Below are 16,265 nucleotides of genomic sequence, written 5' to 3'. Positions count from 1 at the left end.
AATAATTAAGAGCCCAAAGTGAGCTTTTATTTTATTTTAGCTAGCTTTATTTATAAAATGGTCAAAGCATTTATTTTTGTTTAAAAACATTCAACAACTTTGTCCAAGTCTGGTACAACTTTACAGAGTCTTCTGCATTAGGAAGGGCTTTTCTAATTTTCTCTGGAGAAGACCAAAAATGCATAAATATTCTCAAAATAAGAATATATGCCAGCTATTATGCTAAATGCTGAAGAAGCATTAACTTAATTAATTTTCAGAGCAACTCTACAAAATGGCTCTCACCACCCCCATCTTACATATGAGGAACTGGGGTTCAGAGGTGATGTAACTGACCCAAGCACACAGCAAGGAAGTGAGGAAGTCAGGATTTAAGCCCAGGCAGTTTAGGTTCAGAATCCAGGCTCTCAGCCACTACACCAGGGCACTGGAATATTAGAAAAATTTGGAAGAGTACTTTTCCTGCAAATACCTTTGTCGACACAGCAGAGTTTTATCCTTAAGAAAGTGCTCTGAATAAGTGTATGTAGAGACATTAATTCCACCCCCAAATACACCTAAGCTACGAAATTAGACAGTTTAAAAAGACTGAGGAGAAAATTTCATCTAAAATTTTTTTTTAAAGATCACCATGACTTACTGACAATTGTAGCTACTTAAATACTTTATCTTACCTATTAGAAAAAAAGGGACAGTGGCTAACAATAGGGAGAAATTACTCTGGACAAAAGAAGCTGGTTACAAAAAATAGAGGTAATCAAGGTATTCATTCAAAAAGAGCTCGTTAAGTGGGCTATGGGGCATCAGTTCTGGGTAACATACAATATTGAAAATGATGTTTGGGAAGGTTGCTTGGCAGTATGGAAAATGCTAACAAAATGTGTTAGATAGCAAACTAAAATATTAACCATATGCACAGAATAGGTACAATTAAAAGAAAATGTCCCATAAGAACAGTGGCAGCTTTATTAAAGTGATGAATTAGTGAATATATTTTTTCGCATAAATTTTTTCTTTGATACCTTATTATTTTTATCATTAAAATGAAACTACTAAATATTAAACTCATGAGTTAGGAAACTGTCTCAACACAACTAGTTCTCTTTCCTATAGATATGACAAAAAAAAAAAAAGTATTTTAATATTGATGCTACAAACCTAAATCGATGTACTCATCAATCTCCCAAACAATGTCAGGCACAATCCATTTATAGTCACTAAGGTCTGGTATCATATCTTTCCATTGATCAAAAGTCTAAAAGATAAGAAAGAATGCCAATAAAGTGCTTTGAATGCCATATAAAAATATAATAAAAACTATTTTTATTTGTTTAATTAAAACATGCTATTCTACTAAGAATGATACATTATGCTCAAAAGGTTTAGAAATAAAGTGGCCTCAATTCTTCTGAAAACAAATGAACAGGCGAGCGTATCCAAATGTAAATGTTCTTTTATTGAATATGAAAAAGTAAAAATTCACAATAAATTCCCATTTCAACAGGTTTAATGATACAGCTTTAAACAACACTGTGGAATAGAAGGAAAACTGACCAGGGATCAGGACACTTTGTTTCTGGTCCCAGCCAAGAAGTGGCTGCATGAACATACCACTTAAGTTTCCTAGCTGTGCCACTAAATGGCAAAATTGAAAATCAAACCAAAATGTTTTCACTTCCAGCACAGTGTTCTTTCCTCTAGGCCATTTTTACCGCTGATAATTATAACTAAGATTAAGAAGGTATTTTCCCATTACTATTCACACCATTAAAACAATCCACCATACAGCAGAGACATAATAAATATTTAAACATCCAATTATATTATACTGCAGCAAAGAAAAATTACTTAATGCTATTAAACCTTAAAATAAGCATGCTGAATAACTGGAAAAGCAGCAGGAAAGTTAAACTCACCTTTTTGGCTGTATAGCCACCCCCAACAGCAGATCCCAGTATGAGATATCGAAGCTTTAAGAGTCTGGCAGCTAATCTTGCTGGCCAAAAATTTCTGCGGGGCTGGTAGCCATATTTAATGGGAGAAAGTTTCAATTTATGTAAAGGAAAGTTAGTTAGAGAAGAAAACTGCTGAAAAGATGTCCTGAATTGGGGTCTTTGAAGCTTTAAGGTAGGATGATGATGTGAATGACAAACACTCCGTGAAACCAGATGTACTTTTTGTAGTGGCAGTCTTCCCTTCACTCCAGAGCTGAGTGTCACTAGGGATTGGCAGACTTCACTGAAAGAAAAACAGTTATGGGAGAAAGATTAGACAGAGCAACAACACAAAGGAAATGATATTAAAAGAGCAATACACAAAAGGAACAACACACATACATGCGCACATGGCCAACCACACTATGTCATACAATAGCTTTTATTTATTAATCATTTGCTACATGCCAGGCACTGTTGCAGCATGTGCCACCTCATTTAATCTTATGATGAATTATCTTCCTTTCACAAATGAGGAAAAGGTGGCACACAGACGTAATTAACTTGCCTAAGTGCACCCTGATACAAAGAGTAAAGGTGGGATTCAAAGCTAGGCAGTGGGACTCCAGAGCCTGTCCTCTAATTTACTGTGTGTGTGGGGCTATGATCCTGGTCCAAGGAATTGCAATCAAAAAGAAATATGGTGGGGACTTATTTTATTAATGCTATTCACTGTTAAGTAAAAGTCAAAAACAAAAATACATGCAAACTTTTGCTTTCAAGCACAACACTCCAGCAGCTCAGAGCAGCTACCCTTTGTGAGCTCATCTCTGTCCCACTATGGTGAGGCAGCCCAGGGATGGAAATTAAGGAAAAACCACTAACACCTCAGGCACCTGGCTCCCCAGAAAATGAAAGTAGCGAAGACCAAACAAACAAAAACAAACAAGCAAAAAAACATCCAAAGGAGAAGAGATTCTAAATGTACACGTTACTGGGAGGTGGGTGGAGGTGGAAGAACATATAGGAGGATAAATGGTAATGGAAAAAATACAATTAAAAAATTAACGTACATGTTACTGTCTGAGCGCTTCTCCTTCCTGGCAGAGAATAAAAACTGAACACCAACAAACCACATGCCTAACCATTTACCTTATTCAACACACATTCATAGTACTTATTATGGGGCAGGCTCAAGTGCTCAGTAGTTTTAAAATATTAATTCACTTAATTATACTGGCCTAGAAATGTCTTTAGAAAAACAATCAAGGAACACAGGAACAATCTGTGAACAAGGATGGTGGGGGTAAGGGGGTTACAAATGCCAGGCATTGTGCTAGATGTATTCACAAATGCTACCATTAACACTCAGAAAAACCTGGTATGGTAAATATTTTTATTTTACCAATTTGCTTTTTTACCATGTCTTGCCTAAGGTAGAATGACTAGTAAATGGTGGAAGACAGATTGAAATTGAATTCAGTCTGAAAATATAGCCCAAATTCTTCCCACAAGAGACACTAGTGAGTAAGAGTATGGGAAGTAGTGGATATGCAAGCAGGTGTGGAGGCTGTAGACATTTTGGAGCACCTGCCACCGGCTGTGGAACCCTAGGATGACTGACACTAGGCCTTGCTCTGATTTAAGACTTGATAGGACCCCTCCAACTTAGGAAACCTGAGGGAAATAGGATTTAATAGTAGGGGAAAGTACACATTGTGGTTCAGGTGCACTGCTCATTTGTAATTCTACATGTAAAAATTATTTCTGGTCACAAAAATATTTATCTTTTTAGGATTTGGTAAACATTCTGTAAACTTTTTAAAAGCTCTGACTCCAGACTCTCTCTTTATGGAGAGACCCGCCCCTTCCCCCACCTCCTTCTCCCCAGGTGTCTGTAATTCTCTTTCTCCTGCCTTTTAAGGAATCATGAGTCAAGTCTCTCTCACCTAAAAGGACAGAGGGGGAAAAATGACCCCATTTCCTTTCCCTAGCTTGAAAGCCAAATCAACCTAATTTTCATTTGTATCAGTTCAGTGATGTGACTCTTACAGAGTGCGCCAAAGCTTTCCAACCGGCATTTGGTTTTTCAGCTCTCATTCTAACTCTCTCAGCAATATCCGACAATGTTGACACGTCCTCATTGTTGAAACTCTCCCCTTCCTGGCACTCTTTAGTTATACCTCACTGGGTAAAACTTTTCACTGACTTCCTCCCCAAGTACCTTTTAAATGTTAGCAATTTATTAAGGCTTAGCTCTAAATCCACTTCTCCTCTCACTGTATACATTCTTCGCAGGCAATCTATACACAACCTTTGTCCTCGATTACTATCTACATACCCATGTTTCTCAAACTTGTGTCTACAGCAAATACTTAAATTCCAGATCCTGCTGTCCAATTGTCTTTTCAACACTACTTAGATATAAAAAATACTTCAAATTCAAGATATCCAAAATCTTAATATCTCTCCTTCTCCTTCCCCACAAACCCTGACCTTCTAGTACCCCTTACCTCAGAAAATGGGATAAGCACCTATCCAGTTCCATAAGCCACAGACCTGGGGACCATTCTTGATACCTCCCTCACCCTCAAGTTCTATTTCAACAGATCTCAAATCTCCCACTTCCATCATCTCCACTATTATTTCTTACGTGGGGGGCTACAATGGTCTGTACCAAGGTGTTCTCCACAGCACAACCAGAGTACTCTTCTAAAATGTAAATATGATCAGTCACTCACCTGCATAAATCTTTTAAATCCCTCCTCTCCCCCAACCCCAGCATTTAGAATGACATCCAAACTCCTGGTCTACAAAGCCCTCCGCAGTCTGGTCCCAGTCTCTCACCCTCTCAGAGACCTCCAGTCAGGTTTTCATCTAGTTCCTCAACAGTGCCATACTCCTTCCCACATCAGTCTTAATGCCTACTGTTCCTGGGCAAACGCTCTACCTACTTAACTCCTGTTAACCTGTAAGGACTGGTTTCACCTCAAGCATTCCTCCTCTCCCTGAACCTTCGTTCTTATTCAAGTCTCCCTGCTGCAGTTCTTGGTTCCCTTTAATTTTCATCAGTGCTTATAAAAGATGTATCACATAATATTATAATTATTGAATTAATATTGGTCTGTAGTATTAAACTGCAATCTCTATAAGGCCAGGGTCCTGTTGGTTTTGCTTACCATTATATTCCAAAGCCTAGCCTAATGCCTCACACATAGTAGGTACTCAATAAATTTGCTTAACGAACATATGCTATTGGGATAATTAAAGAGCAAAATAAAATTTAAAAAGTGAAAGAACACAGCAACAACCACAGAAAAGTGCTCAGTAAATGTCATTTCAACATTAATTGTACTAACCTCCACTAATGTATGAATGAATAGCTCTTTAACCCTCAAAAAATTATTTGGCATCTTTAGAAGAGTTAATCCAAATATATAACCAAATAGGTGAATTCCAGGACTGAATGGAAATATCTCTAAGATGTTTTTGTTTTTCATTACAGTAAGTCCTCATCTAATGTCATCAATAGGTTCTGGTTCTGCAACCTGAAGCTAAACGATGTATAATGAAACCGATTTCACCACAGGCTAACTGATGGAAACGAGAGTGACTGTGCTGTGGAGAACACCTTGGTACAGACCATCGTAGCCCTCCGTGTAAGGAATAATAGTGGAGATGGTGGAAGCAGGAGATTTGAGATCTGCTGAAGTAGAATTAGCAGAACTTGAGGGTGAGGGAGGTATCAAGAATGGTCCCCAGGTCTGTGGCTTATGGAACTGGATAGGTGCTTATCCCATTTTCTGAGGTAAGCGGTACTAGGTCAGGGTTTGTGGGGAAGGAGAGATATTAAGGTTTTGGCATCTCATCAATGTCATAATGAAACAATGCTGAATGCAATGACTTTATTCAACAGCTTGCTGTACTTTCTTCATTTTTTATTTCCAAATCCCTAAAATTCCCAATTGCACAATGGCGGCAGCAATAGCTGTGGATGGGGATAAAGTGTGTGGTAGTCCAAGTCAGGAACTGCATGTAAAATGCTCTTCAATTAGTCCCCTGAAAGAGATAATTGATGCAAAGCAAAATCCTAGTACTTAAGTCATCCTCAAGAATTATTTCTAGCCCTGTCGGGTGAGGCTCAGTGGATTGAGTGCTGGTTCGCGAATTGAAAGGTCCAGTTCAGTTCCCCCTCAGGGAACATGCCTGGGTCGCAGGCCAGGTCCCCAGTTGAGGATGTGTGAGAGGGAATGAATTGGTGTTTCACATGTTGATGTTTTTCTCCCTTCCTTTCTCTCTCTCTAAAAATAAATAAATAAAATCTTAAAAAAAATTACTTCTAGAAGTTTCCAAATCATGATGATCTAAAAGACCAATGCTTATACAGGGGAGAATTTTTCTCAACAGGGTTCTCTTGAAATACAGGTGAGAGAATGAAAAGAGAAGAAATTGAGATTTACTGAAGTGCTAACTGAGGAAAGACAGTTTGGGTCACCCTCCACCCTATTCCAATGCAGCTGAGTGTTAACAGCAACACTTACCCTTAGGCTCAGCAATCTGACAGGGAAGAACTAAGGCTCCACAGTATGTGTGGGAGTGGGGTGAGGGATGGAGGAGGGGTCTTCCCTGACTGGGCCCCAACAATACTGGCATTTGTAACGAGACTGTATAGCTTTCCCACCCCCTAAAAACTATAAAATGAATCCTGCTAGCTGACATATCATACACCTAACACAGTTTGCTAAACCAGCCTTTTCATTCAGGGGCAACCCGCACGGGCACCTGTATCAATCATTATTAGTCCTTCGTGTTTAAATGTGATTAAATAACTAGTTCTTGTAGAAAGCCAGCAGCTCTTAAGATGAGAACCAATATAAACAACATTATTAATCTTGAAAAGAGCGAAGATACAAAATTATAATTAATATTCTTAGGCGGCTTTCTAAAGATATTGCAGATATAAAACAGAAGCAGATTGTTACTAAAAATAGCAACTGGAGAATACAAAATTTATAGAATTACATGTCTTTTAAGAGTTTAATAAATGCTAAAAAGGAGTTCACATACATATATATCAACACCACCAGACAATTCACCAGAACGTAGAATATAAAGAAGAGTAGAATCCATGAGAGAAACGCTAAGTGATTCACAGAAGTGGTATCCAAAATGGAATGTGTGTGGAATGCAATCCATAGGATTCACAAAATGATCCACTGGGATTCAGAAAGAAAATACCAAAGCTACTAGATACAGATGTTTTTCTGTTTGCTTGTCTTTTGTATCTCGTCCTTTAAGAGTATATTAGGATAGACTTATAATGTAAAAACAGCAATTAATTAGTACAGAGGTACATTTACAATTTTTTAAAAAGTGTGCATATTTACCTATTGTGGTACATGCATACTTCTTTAACAGATGATGGATACAAATCATATTTTGGAAATTGTGGACATACAGGGCCAATTTAAATTAAACCATATTCATACAATAGATGTCTAAAAAGAAAAAAACAGGAAAAATAAAAGGAAAAAAAATAAGAGAAGAAAAATTTCCCAGAACTGAAGAAAGAATCTTGTTAACAGAAGGCCCACTGAGTGCCAGGCCAGATGAGTTGGAGGTGGGAGGAGTTAGAGAGTGGGAAAGGGTAAGATTCACATCTGGACGAAGGCTTGAGAATTTTAAGGCCCTAAAGCTTTCATGAAGGGAAAAGCAGGATACCTTCAGACACAAAAATCAGATTGTCCCGAGAGCTTGTATTAGTAACAAAGGATGCCAGAAAAAAATGTAGCAACAAGAAAAAGATTTTGAACAGACTTCTATAAGCCAAACTACAAATCAAACATTAACCAACATCAGGTTTTCCCCTTTGAATCATCTCTTCTCTCTCATCTACCATCTCTTTTAAGCTGCACATCATTCCCTAATATGTAATTCTTTCTGAATAATTTTACACAAATATTGCACCTAAACAAATGTTGGCCATTGGTCTTCTTACATGTCTTATCAGCATGCATTTAGAGATATATATGTCAAAAAATGTTTATAGTCCCATCTGTTAAAGAAGAGGAAATCATATGTACTTCTTCATGACATGCAGAGAACTACAGCAAAAGACAAATTCCAGAGTTTGGGGTTTGGACCTTTCTCACCTCTCCTTCTGCATGTAGCTAGACTGTGCTATCTACATGAGATGACATTTTTAAACCACAGCTCTATGGACTTTATAGTAACTTTAGAAATAATTTACCCAACAGCATCCAATTGAATAAACAAATATCAATTATTTTTCAGTTTGTTTTTAAACTCAATTTTAAAGTTTTTCCTACATATCTAAATTGCTTCAATAAAATATGCTATTTTCTGCAAAGTCTTTTCTCTTTTTATTTAAAGAAAATTAGATAATTTCCCCAGTAAATACTGAGTAGAAATAAAGATTGTAAATAACTTTAGTACCATGGGCTGTGGATGTACTCAGAAATTAAAGTTTCATGATTAGGAATAATTTATTTATTCTAATTGACAAAAACTGTAACTAAAGTAAAACTTCATGAAATAAATGGATTCTATTCCTTATAAAGACTATAAACTACCCATACCATTTAAAACGTTGTAAAAAAGACATGTGTTTAGAGGTTAATTCAGGAAAACCAAGTTTTCAACATTGCTTAGTGTGTATTGCTTCTTATCAAATGGTTGAAATGAGTTAACTCTAAAGGTATCTAAGGATATTAAAATACAACATGTAAAGATAGTTATTTTAATCTCATTAAAATGCATATCGTAAACCCTAGAAATGAAAAGATTTCTGTGACTTCCTACTTAGGATTAATCCAGGCCAGGACAACAATAACTGTGTGATTAAAAAGGCGGTGCCACATTTACTACCACGCATCCAAAAACAAGTCTCCTTCGCTAGAGTCTGGGGAGAAAAAAAGAAAAAGCTGCTATTAACAAGGTATCTCTAATCACCATCTCTGACACTGTATGCGTCACAGCTCCAGATCTGACTCCAAAGTCCCGTTCACTCAGCGGACTAGGGAAAGAGGCGGTCTTCCTCACCTCGGGAGAAGAGGCAAAGTATCTGCAAGAGCAACGTACGCCTGGCGTGGAGATAGGAGAGTTGAGAGAGAACGCGGAAAGGATGACACATGGATAGAACCAGAGACCGGGGAGGGAGAGAGCAAAAACAAGAAGCAACCGGAGACAGAGATAACAGCGAGGTCAGAAGGGTAAAAGGGCAGGGACAATAGAGGCAGGCCAAGACTGAAAGGCGCCCAGAATCTTCAGTGGTGTAGGAACAAGGACAAGGGCCAGTACTGAAGCTGGCACCTCAGGTAAGCTCAGCCAGGGCTCCTGTCACTCCGGGTCCTCAAAACTATCCCGGGATCCTCCAACCGCCCTCCGTGTATAGTCAGAGTTACTTGCTCTTTCTGTTAGCAGTGATGGGGCAAACTCGTTTACCGGAGGCCCTAAACGGGGCCAGGTCGGAGCCTGCACTTACCAGGCCACAGCGGCCCGGCGTAGACGCCACATCTCTCCTCTCCAGCGAGGAGGTCACACAGGCGCTGAGACGGCTACGCCGGAGCCCGTTGTCAGTCCCGGTCCGGTTCCTGCTCTAGGAATGACCCAGGAAAAGTCCCTGGGTAACAAGGACACAGGGAAGCCGCTGCAACCCTCCCAATGGCGCATGGACTTCCGCGAGAAGCCGCCGGCACCCGTACTCTGTCCGTCAGGCAAACAACCTCCCGACTCCTTCTAGGAGAGCAGCACAAACGGTCCGAGGGGGACTAGCGCATGCGCTCACAGCCTTGACGAATCTGTTTTCCCTCCCCCACCCACTTCGCCCTCTTTGTTTCCAGGTCGGAATTCTGAGCCTCTCAGGTTAAAGGCTTGAGGGAGGGTGGGGTGGAGAGTTGGACTGGGACAGACTGATGACGGCGGGGGGTTGGGAGCTGTAAATTCTCGCTGGGTGGTACCATTTTAAGAAAATTTAGGTATTGAGGGGGCACGAAGGATCCTAGAGAGTACAAAATAAGGACAATAATAGAGTAGTAAAGAGCAAAGGTTGCTCCTTTGCCCTACGTCTTAATTCAGCGCTTTTGTTTACAAAACACTCATGTTCTCAGAGCAACCTCAGGGAGGCAGGCGGAGGAGGCACGGACTATCTGGAGGTCGTATCTGAAAGGGGCTCAGATCAATCAGGCCAGTTATGGGTTTGGAACAAGCCTGTGCAGTTTATAAAGATGTCAGTAATGATTTTCTCCAGTCACTCCTTAACCAGCTTTTATCTGGTATTTAGTCTCAACAATTTGTTGACATGGCCCGTGTCAGTGTCTCTAAAATTCCATGCTGCCAGAAGTCACTAGATCTCTCAGCATTCAGCTCAGAAGGTGGGGTGCTCAACACCTTCTTAGGAGTCAGCTTCCCTTTCTTCGCTTTCAGAACTTTACATTCTCCTTTTTTCCCCAGGAGCTGCTGTTCCCTACTCTCCTTTGCTGGTTCCTCCTCTTTTAAACCTCTCAGTGTTGGAGGGTCTCAGATCTCAGAGATCTTGGGTCCCTTCCCTTTTCTATCTTCATTCTTTCCCTAAGTAACCTAAGTCAGTTCTAGGGTTTTAAATACCAACCCCCACTTGCAACTTAAATTTTTATGTTTTATGAGGAAACGGGCCCATAAAAGGAATGCGGCCTGTGAAAGGTAATATAGGCAATTAGTTCTGTGGCCCTTCTTCACTCAAGGGCACCTCCCTCTTGATATAGATAGATATTAGATAGGCACATGTATATCTATCTAGTCTGTTCAGAAAAAGTCCAGCCATTGTTAACATGAGAACAGTTTGCACAACATCAGTGTACCCTGGCAGCCAAGGAGAGAGGACTGGAATGGGTATGTGTGAACAATGACAATTTCACTATACCAGTCAGTGGGGCAGTAGATTCCATTGAGTGAGCATGTGTACTGTGTGACTGTCGCATTCAAAATGACTGAGTGAGTAGAGCAACAAATGTGGATCAAATTTTGCATTAAGCTTGAACATTCCTCCATGGAAACTATTTGGATGATTCAGAAGGCTTTCCGAAACAATGCAATGAGTGCAGCTCAAATGAAAGTGTGGACAAACACTTCAAAGATGGTTGAGAATCTGTGGAAAGTGATCCGTGTTCTGGAAGGCTGGCAACAAGCAGAACACCTGAGAATGTAGAATGTGTACAGGCTGTAATCAACAAAGACCAGTGACTGACAGTGCGAGGACAAGAAGCTGATCTGGGGATTTAAAAAACTACTTTGTCCAAGATTTTGATGCAGGATCTTGACACAAAATGTGTCATCACAAAATTTATTCCATGGTTTTTGCTACTAGAGTAGAAGGAACATTGTGCTGCTGTTGATAATGACTTGATTCAAACCACTACCAATGAACCAGATTTCCTCAAGGTTTAATTGGAGATGAATCATGGGTCTACCGCTATGATCCAGAAATGAATGCCCAGTCATCCCAAAGGAAGTCGCCTGGTTCTCCATGCCCAAAGAAGGTGCAGCAAAGTCACAGCTGATGGCGATTCCAACAAAGGATTTATCAGAGTGTTTTGAATAGTGCAAGAGATGCTAGAACCGTGTGAGGTTCCAAGGTGCCTACTTTGAAGGACACTGAGATGTCATTGTCCTATGTACAATGTTTCTTGTATCTTATGTTTTCTACAATCAATATCTATTTTTCATATGATGTGGCTGGATACTTTCTGGACAGCCCTATATATACACATAGCCAAAGAATACATAAACAAAATGCTCAATGTTATTAGTCATGGGGGAAATATATATTAAAGTCACGGTGAGATACCACTATATTTCCACTAAAACTGCTAAAATTAAAAAGACTGACAACACCAAGTTTGGTGAGGGTGTGGGGCAATCAGAACTGTCAGAAACGGCTGGGATGGGGAAGGGATGTAAAATGGTACAACCACTGGAAAATATCTGGCATTTCTTACAAAGTTAAAAATGCACCTCTCCTTTGGTCCAGCAAGTCCACTCTTACAGACTTATCTGAGAATTAAAAACATTTTTTATAGAAGACTCGTACAAAAATTTTCATAGCAGCTTTATTCACAGTTTTCTTGTTCATTAACAAGAAAATATAAATAAATTTACACAAGGTAATCCAACAAACAAGAATGAACTGCTAATACTGTAATCACACGAATGAGTCTAACAGACATGCTGAACTCAAAGGAGGACATTTTATTTCATTCCATTTCTGTGATGTTTTAGAACAGAGAAAATGGGTGTTGGGAGTGAGAAAGGAAATTTGGAGAACTTTCTAGGGAAATGAAAACGATTGTATGTTAAGAGTCTGAGTTATATGGATGCGTCCATGTGTTAAAATGGACAGCTCAGATTTGTGCATTTCAAATTTCAGGTAAATGTAGATTTACATAAATCTATAACAAATAATGGAGGGTTGAAGTAGATGGAGATTAAATGAAACAAGAATATCAAAATGCTGATAATTGCGGAAGCTGGGTGGTAGGCACACGAGGGTTCATTATAGTTTGATGTTCTCTTTACATGTGTTTGAAAGTTTTTATTATACAAATTTTAAAATGTACTATGTTTCCTGTAAAAATAATACAAGAAAAAAAATTAAATGCATCTGAGAGAAAGGCAGTCTCATTAGTATAAGTGAGGAGCAGAAGATGAATATGAAAGGAAAAGATCTCCTGTATACTGGGTAGAACTTCTTTCAGCTGGATTAGTTTCCTATTGCTGCAGTAATAAATTACTCCAAATGCAATGGCTTCAAACAAAACAAATCTATTTTGTTACAGTTCTGAAGGTCGGAAATAAAAAATAGGTCTCACTGAGCTAAAAGCCGGTGTGTACAGTGATGGTACTTTTCTGATGACTCCAGGAAATCCATTTTTTTTTGCCTTTTTCTAGCTTTTAGAGGTTTCCCACATTCATTGGTTTGTGGCTTATTTCTGTCTTCAAAGCCAGCAATAGCTGGATTAATCTTTCTAACATTGCATCACTCTGACAGCTACCTCTTCTGCCTCCCTTTTCCCCATTTAGGGACCATTATGATTACATTGGGCCCACCCAGATGATTTAGGATTGGCTTCTTTGAGCTTTAATTACATCTATATCCTTAATTCCTTTTGTCAAAATCATAGGTTCAAGGGATTAGGATGCAGATCTCTTTGGGTTGGGGCATTATTCTATGTACTACATAGCTCCATTACCCCTGGCTGGTTTGGCTCAGTGGACTGAGCGTCGGCCTGCGAGCTAAGTGTCGCTGGTTCGATCTTCCAGTCAGGGCACATCAGAGAAGGAAAACTCTGACTCCAAAAAACCTCCGCTGCCTTGCGGCATACCTCTTCAGGGGAAAGGCTAGGGGAGTAAACCCCGACAGAAAATCCGGAGCCGGAGTCCCTAAGGCGGTTTGACGTTGTAGTCAACACCGGCAACTCCTGCGGCGCACCTGAAGCCAAGCTGTATTGACTCCGTCTTTCCCTTGGACCCTTCAGCTGCGAAGAGAGGGGGGAGGTCTGCTGCATGGGCAACAGCAGACCCTCCATATCACCCTGCCCAGGCTCTGTAGCTTCAGCTTCACTGGAGAGGACACTCCAGCGTCATCGCAAGATGTCGATTCAACACGGGAGGAGACAGATACCGTGTCACTCCCGAGTTGGACTGCACAGCCATTCTCGGCGGTGCAGATAGACTCTTAAGAAACTACACCATCGTCTCTCGAGACGGACGGCTGCCGACGACCGACCGACATATATATAATTTTTTCTTTCTGATGATATAAAACATGTTACTTCTAGAAATTTAGAAAATATGAAAATTATAAAAAAGAAAAATGCATATATAACCACTAAAACCTTTGTTTATTGATTGCTCTATTCTTTATATAAATATATATGCTTATATGTATTATATGCAAAATATTTATATACATACATGTATATATACATCACGTGTGTACATATAAATATTCCTTTTTACTCTCATCGGTTCTCTGATTGTTCACCATCAAGCTTTGTACTCAAGATAAGGTTATAGCTGGAATGCAAAGAGAAAAAATGAGATAATTCTCAGCACTTAGGTTTTCTAAATAGATTAGAAATTTCCATAAGAGACATGACTTGATTTCTGAGTCTCGAAATCAGACTTTTCTGTACAAAAGCTAAATTTTATTTTATAAATAATAGACTTAGTCAAAAATGAGTGATATAAGAGCCAGTTGTCCTGCCATGGATCTGATAAAAATTTCACGGCTGAGGAAGGAGAAATTTGATATGATTGGGTTCATGCTGGTATAGGTCTCAGAGATACTCCCATACCCAGGGGAATGATAGAAGTCCCAGAGAGGTGGGGACCTCAAGCAGAGAATCGTATCTCGATTGATGGGGAAATAAAAGGGGGTAGCAACACTGACAGAGAACTTTGTTGTGCTACTGGGTCACAGTAGTAGTGGAGAAGAAAAGGGTAAGTCAGGGTAAGTCTAGCCAGAGACCACACTGCATGTTCCCTTTGGCCTAGGAGGCTTGGGAATGTGCCCTAGAGTTTCATTTGCCTCAAAGGTGGTGGAGAAGGACTGGGAGAAGACTGTGGCAAAACCTGTGGTGGAGCCACAGGTATCTCAATGGAGGTAAGCAGAGTAAAGCAAATGACCAGAGACCCAAATACAAGCTTTGCTAATGAAGGACGAAGGATAGGGAAAGGCCAGTCTTTCCTCATTCTGTGATGCCCAAATCCAGTGAACATAGATGCCAATCCAATGGAAGAAAGAGGGAAGGGGAAAATCCTTACTTGACTGTTTAAACAGAAAGTTCTTGGAAATATCCTGAGGTGACTGAGCTACTTCATAGCTGACTAGATTCATTTTCTGTGATTAGGGAAAATGAGGGATTAAAAAAAAAATCAAGTTGAAATACAAAAATGTAACATTACATTTCTTGCAAACAGTGACCTAAGAAATATGTGTATATCTGTATACAACTGATCCTTGAACAACCCAAGAGTTAATAGTGCTCATTCAAAAATCCACGTATAAATTTGGATCCCCCATGCTTCTTACATTTCCATCAGCCAGTTCCCTCACGTGGATGTGTCTTTCTTCAGAGAACACTAAGGAGAATAGAGTTCTGTGTATATGAACAAAGTGGGGCCTGGTCCCAGCAGATCAGAGGCTCCAAGTGTATCTTCACTCTTGTCCAGACTACCAAGCATCAGAAGTGACTGGAACGGGAAGGCTGTCCTTTGTCCCTAAATGTAGATTAAATACTACGCCAATAGGGGGCAGAGTTATCTCACGAAACCAAGGTTGGTTGGTTTTGCAGAGCCCAGGCCAATTTACACAATCTAGATCTAAATCCTGACATTGCCATCAAGGGGGCTTCAATTGTTTTAACGGGGTGATAAACAGAAGTGGGGATGATGCAGATTTAAAACAAGCAGTTCCCAACTACTGCAACAGACACATTGCATTCACACTGCTTTGTAAAGAATGAAATTTGTATTTTAGAATAATTTTGGGTCTACAGAAAAACTGTGAAAATAGTACAGAGAGTTCGCATATGTCCCAAACCCAGTTCCCCCTATTGTTAACATCTTGCATTAACATGGTACATTTATCACAGCTAATGATGCAATGTTGATGAATTACTATTAACTAAAGTCTATAATTTTTTCAGATATTCTTAATTTTAATGGAATATTCTTTATTTGTTCAAGAATGCCATGTTACATTTAGTTGTCATGTCTTATCTTCTCTGGCTGTGACAGTTTCTCAAACATTCCTTGTTTTTAATGGTTTTGTGGAGTACTAGTCACGTATTTTGTAGAATGTTCTTCTATTGGGATTTGTATGTTTTTCTCATTATCAGACTGAATTATGAATTTTGGGGAGAAAATTTATAATTTGGGGAGGTTAAGTGCCAGCCTCATCTCATAATATTAAGGGTATGATGCTATCAACATGACTTTCCATTGTTGATGTTGACCTTCATGACCGTACTGCAGAGAGTACCTGTCAGGTTTCTCCATTGCAAAGTATTTTACCCCTATGCTGTGCTGTACTCTATGGTGGGAGTCACTACAAGCAGCTCACGCTTAAAGGGTTGGGAGCCATGGAACCCTCCTGAAGGGGACAGTGTTTACATAAATTATTTGGATTCTTCTGCATAAGGGATTTGACTCTTTTTCCACATTTATTTATTTACTCTATTCTTTATGTACATGAGTATGGACTCATGGATAGTTATTTTATACTTTGGATTATAATCCAAATCCAATTTTTAAATTTTCTTACTCAAATAG

General features: G+C 39.4%; 1 protein-coding gene across 4 annotated transcripts in view; it reads right to left on the bottom strand.

Moving 5' to 3' along the window:
* The window catches only part of OPA1 (OPA1 mitochondrial dynamin like GTPase), an 87,435-nt gene extending 77,758 nt beyond the window's left edge, over window positions 1-9,677 (bottom strand). For all 4 annotated transcript variants that reach the window (XM_090275467.1, XM_090275481.1, XM_090275475.1 and 1 more), the window contains exons 1-3: window positions 9,439-9,677; window positions 1,917-2,238; window positions 1,159-1,255 (exon numbers count right to left, since the gene is read on the bottom strand). In XM_090275467.1, coding sequence (XP_090131593.1) covers window positions 1,159-1,255; window positions 1,917-2,238; window positions 9,439-9,470 — 451 coding nt within the window. In that variant the 5' untranslated portion in view covers window positions 9,471-9,677. The remainder of the gene's footprint in view (window positions 1-1,158; window positions 1,256-1,916; window positions 2,239-9,438) is intronic.
* Between the last annotated feature and the right edge of the window lie 6,588 nt (window positions 9,678-16,265).

This window comes from Furipterus horrens, unplaced genomic scaffold, assembly GCF_987537825.1.
Source record: "Furipterus horrens unplaced genomic scaffold, mFurHor1.1.pri manual_scaffold_1, whole genome shotgun sequence".
Classification (NCBI taxonomy): Eukaryota; Metazoa; Chordata; class Mammalia; order Chiroptera; family Furipteridae; genus Furipterus; species Furipterus horrens.
The sequence above is the reverse complement of the archived record's forward strand: the minus strand, read 5'-3'. Positions and strand labels throughout refer to the sequence as shown.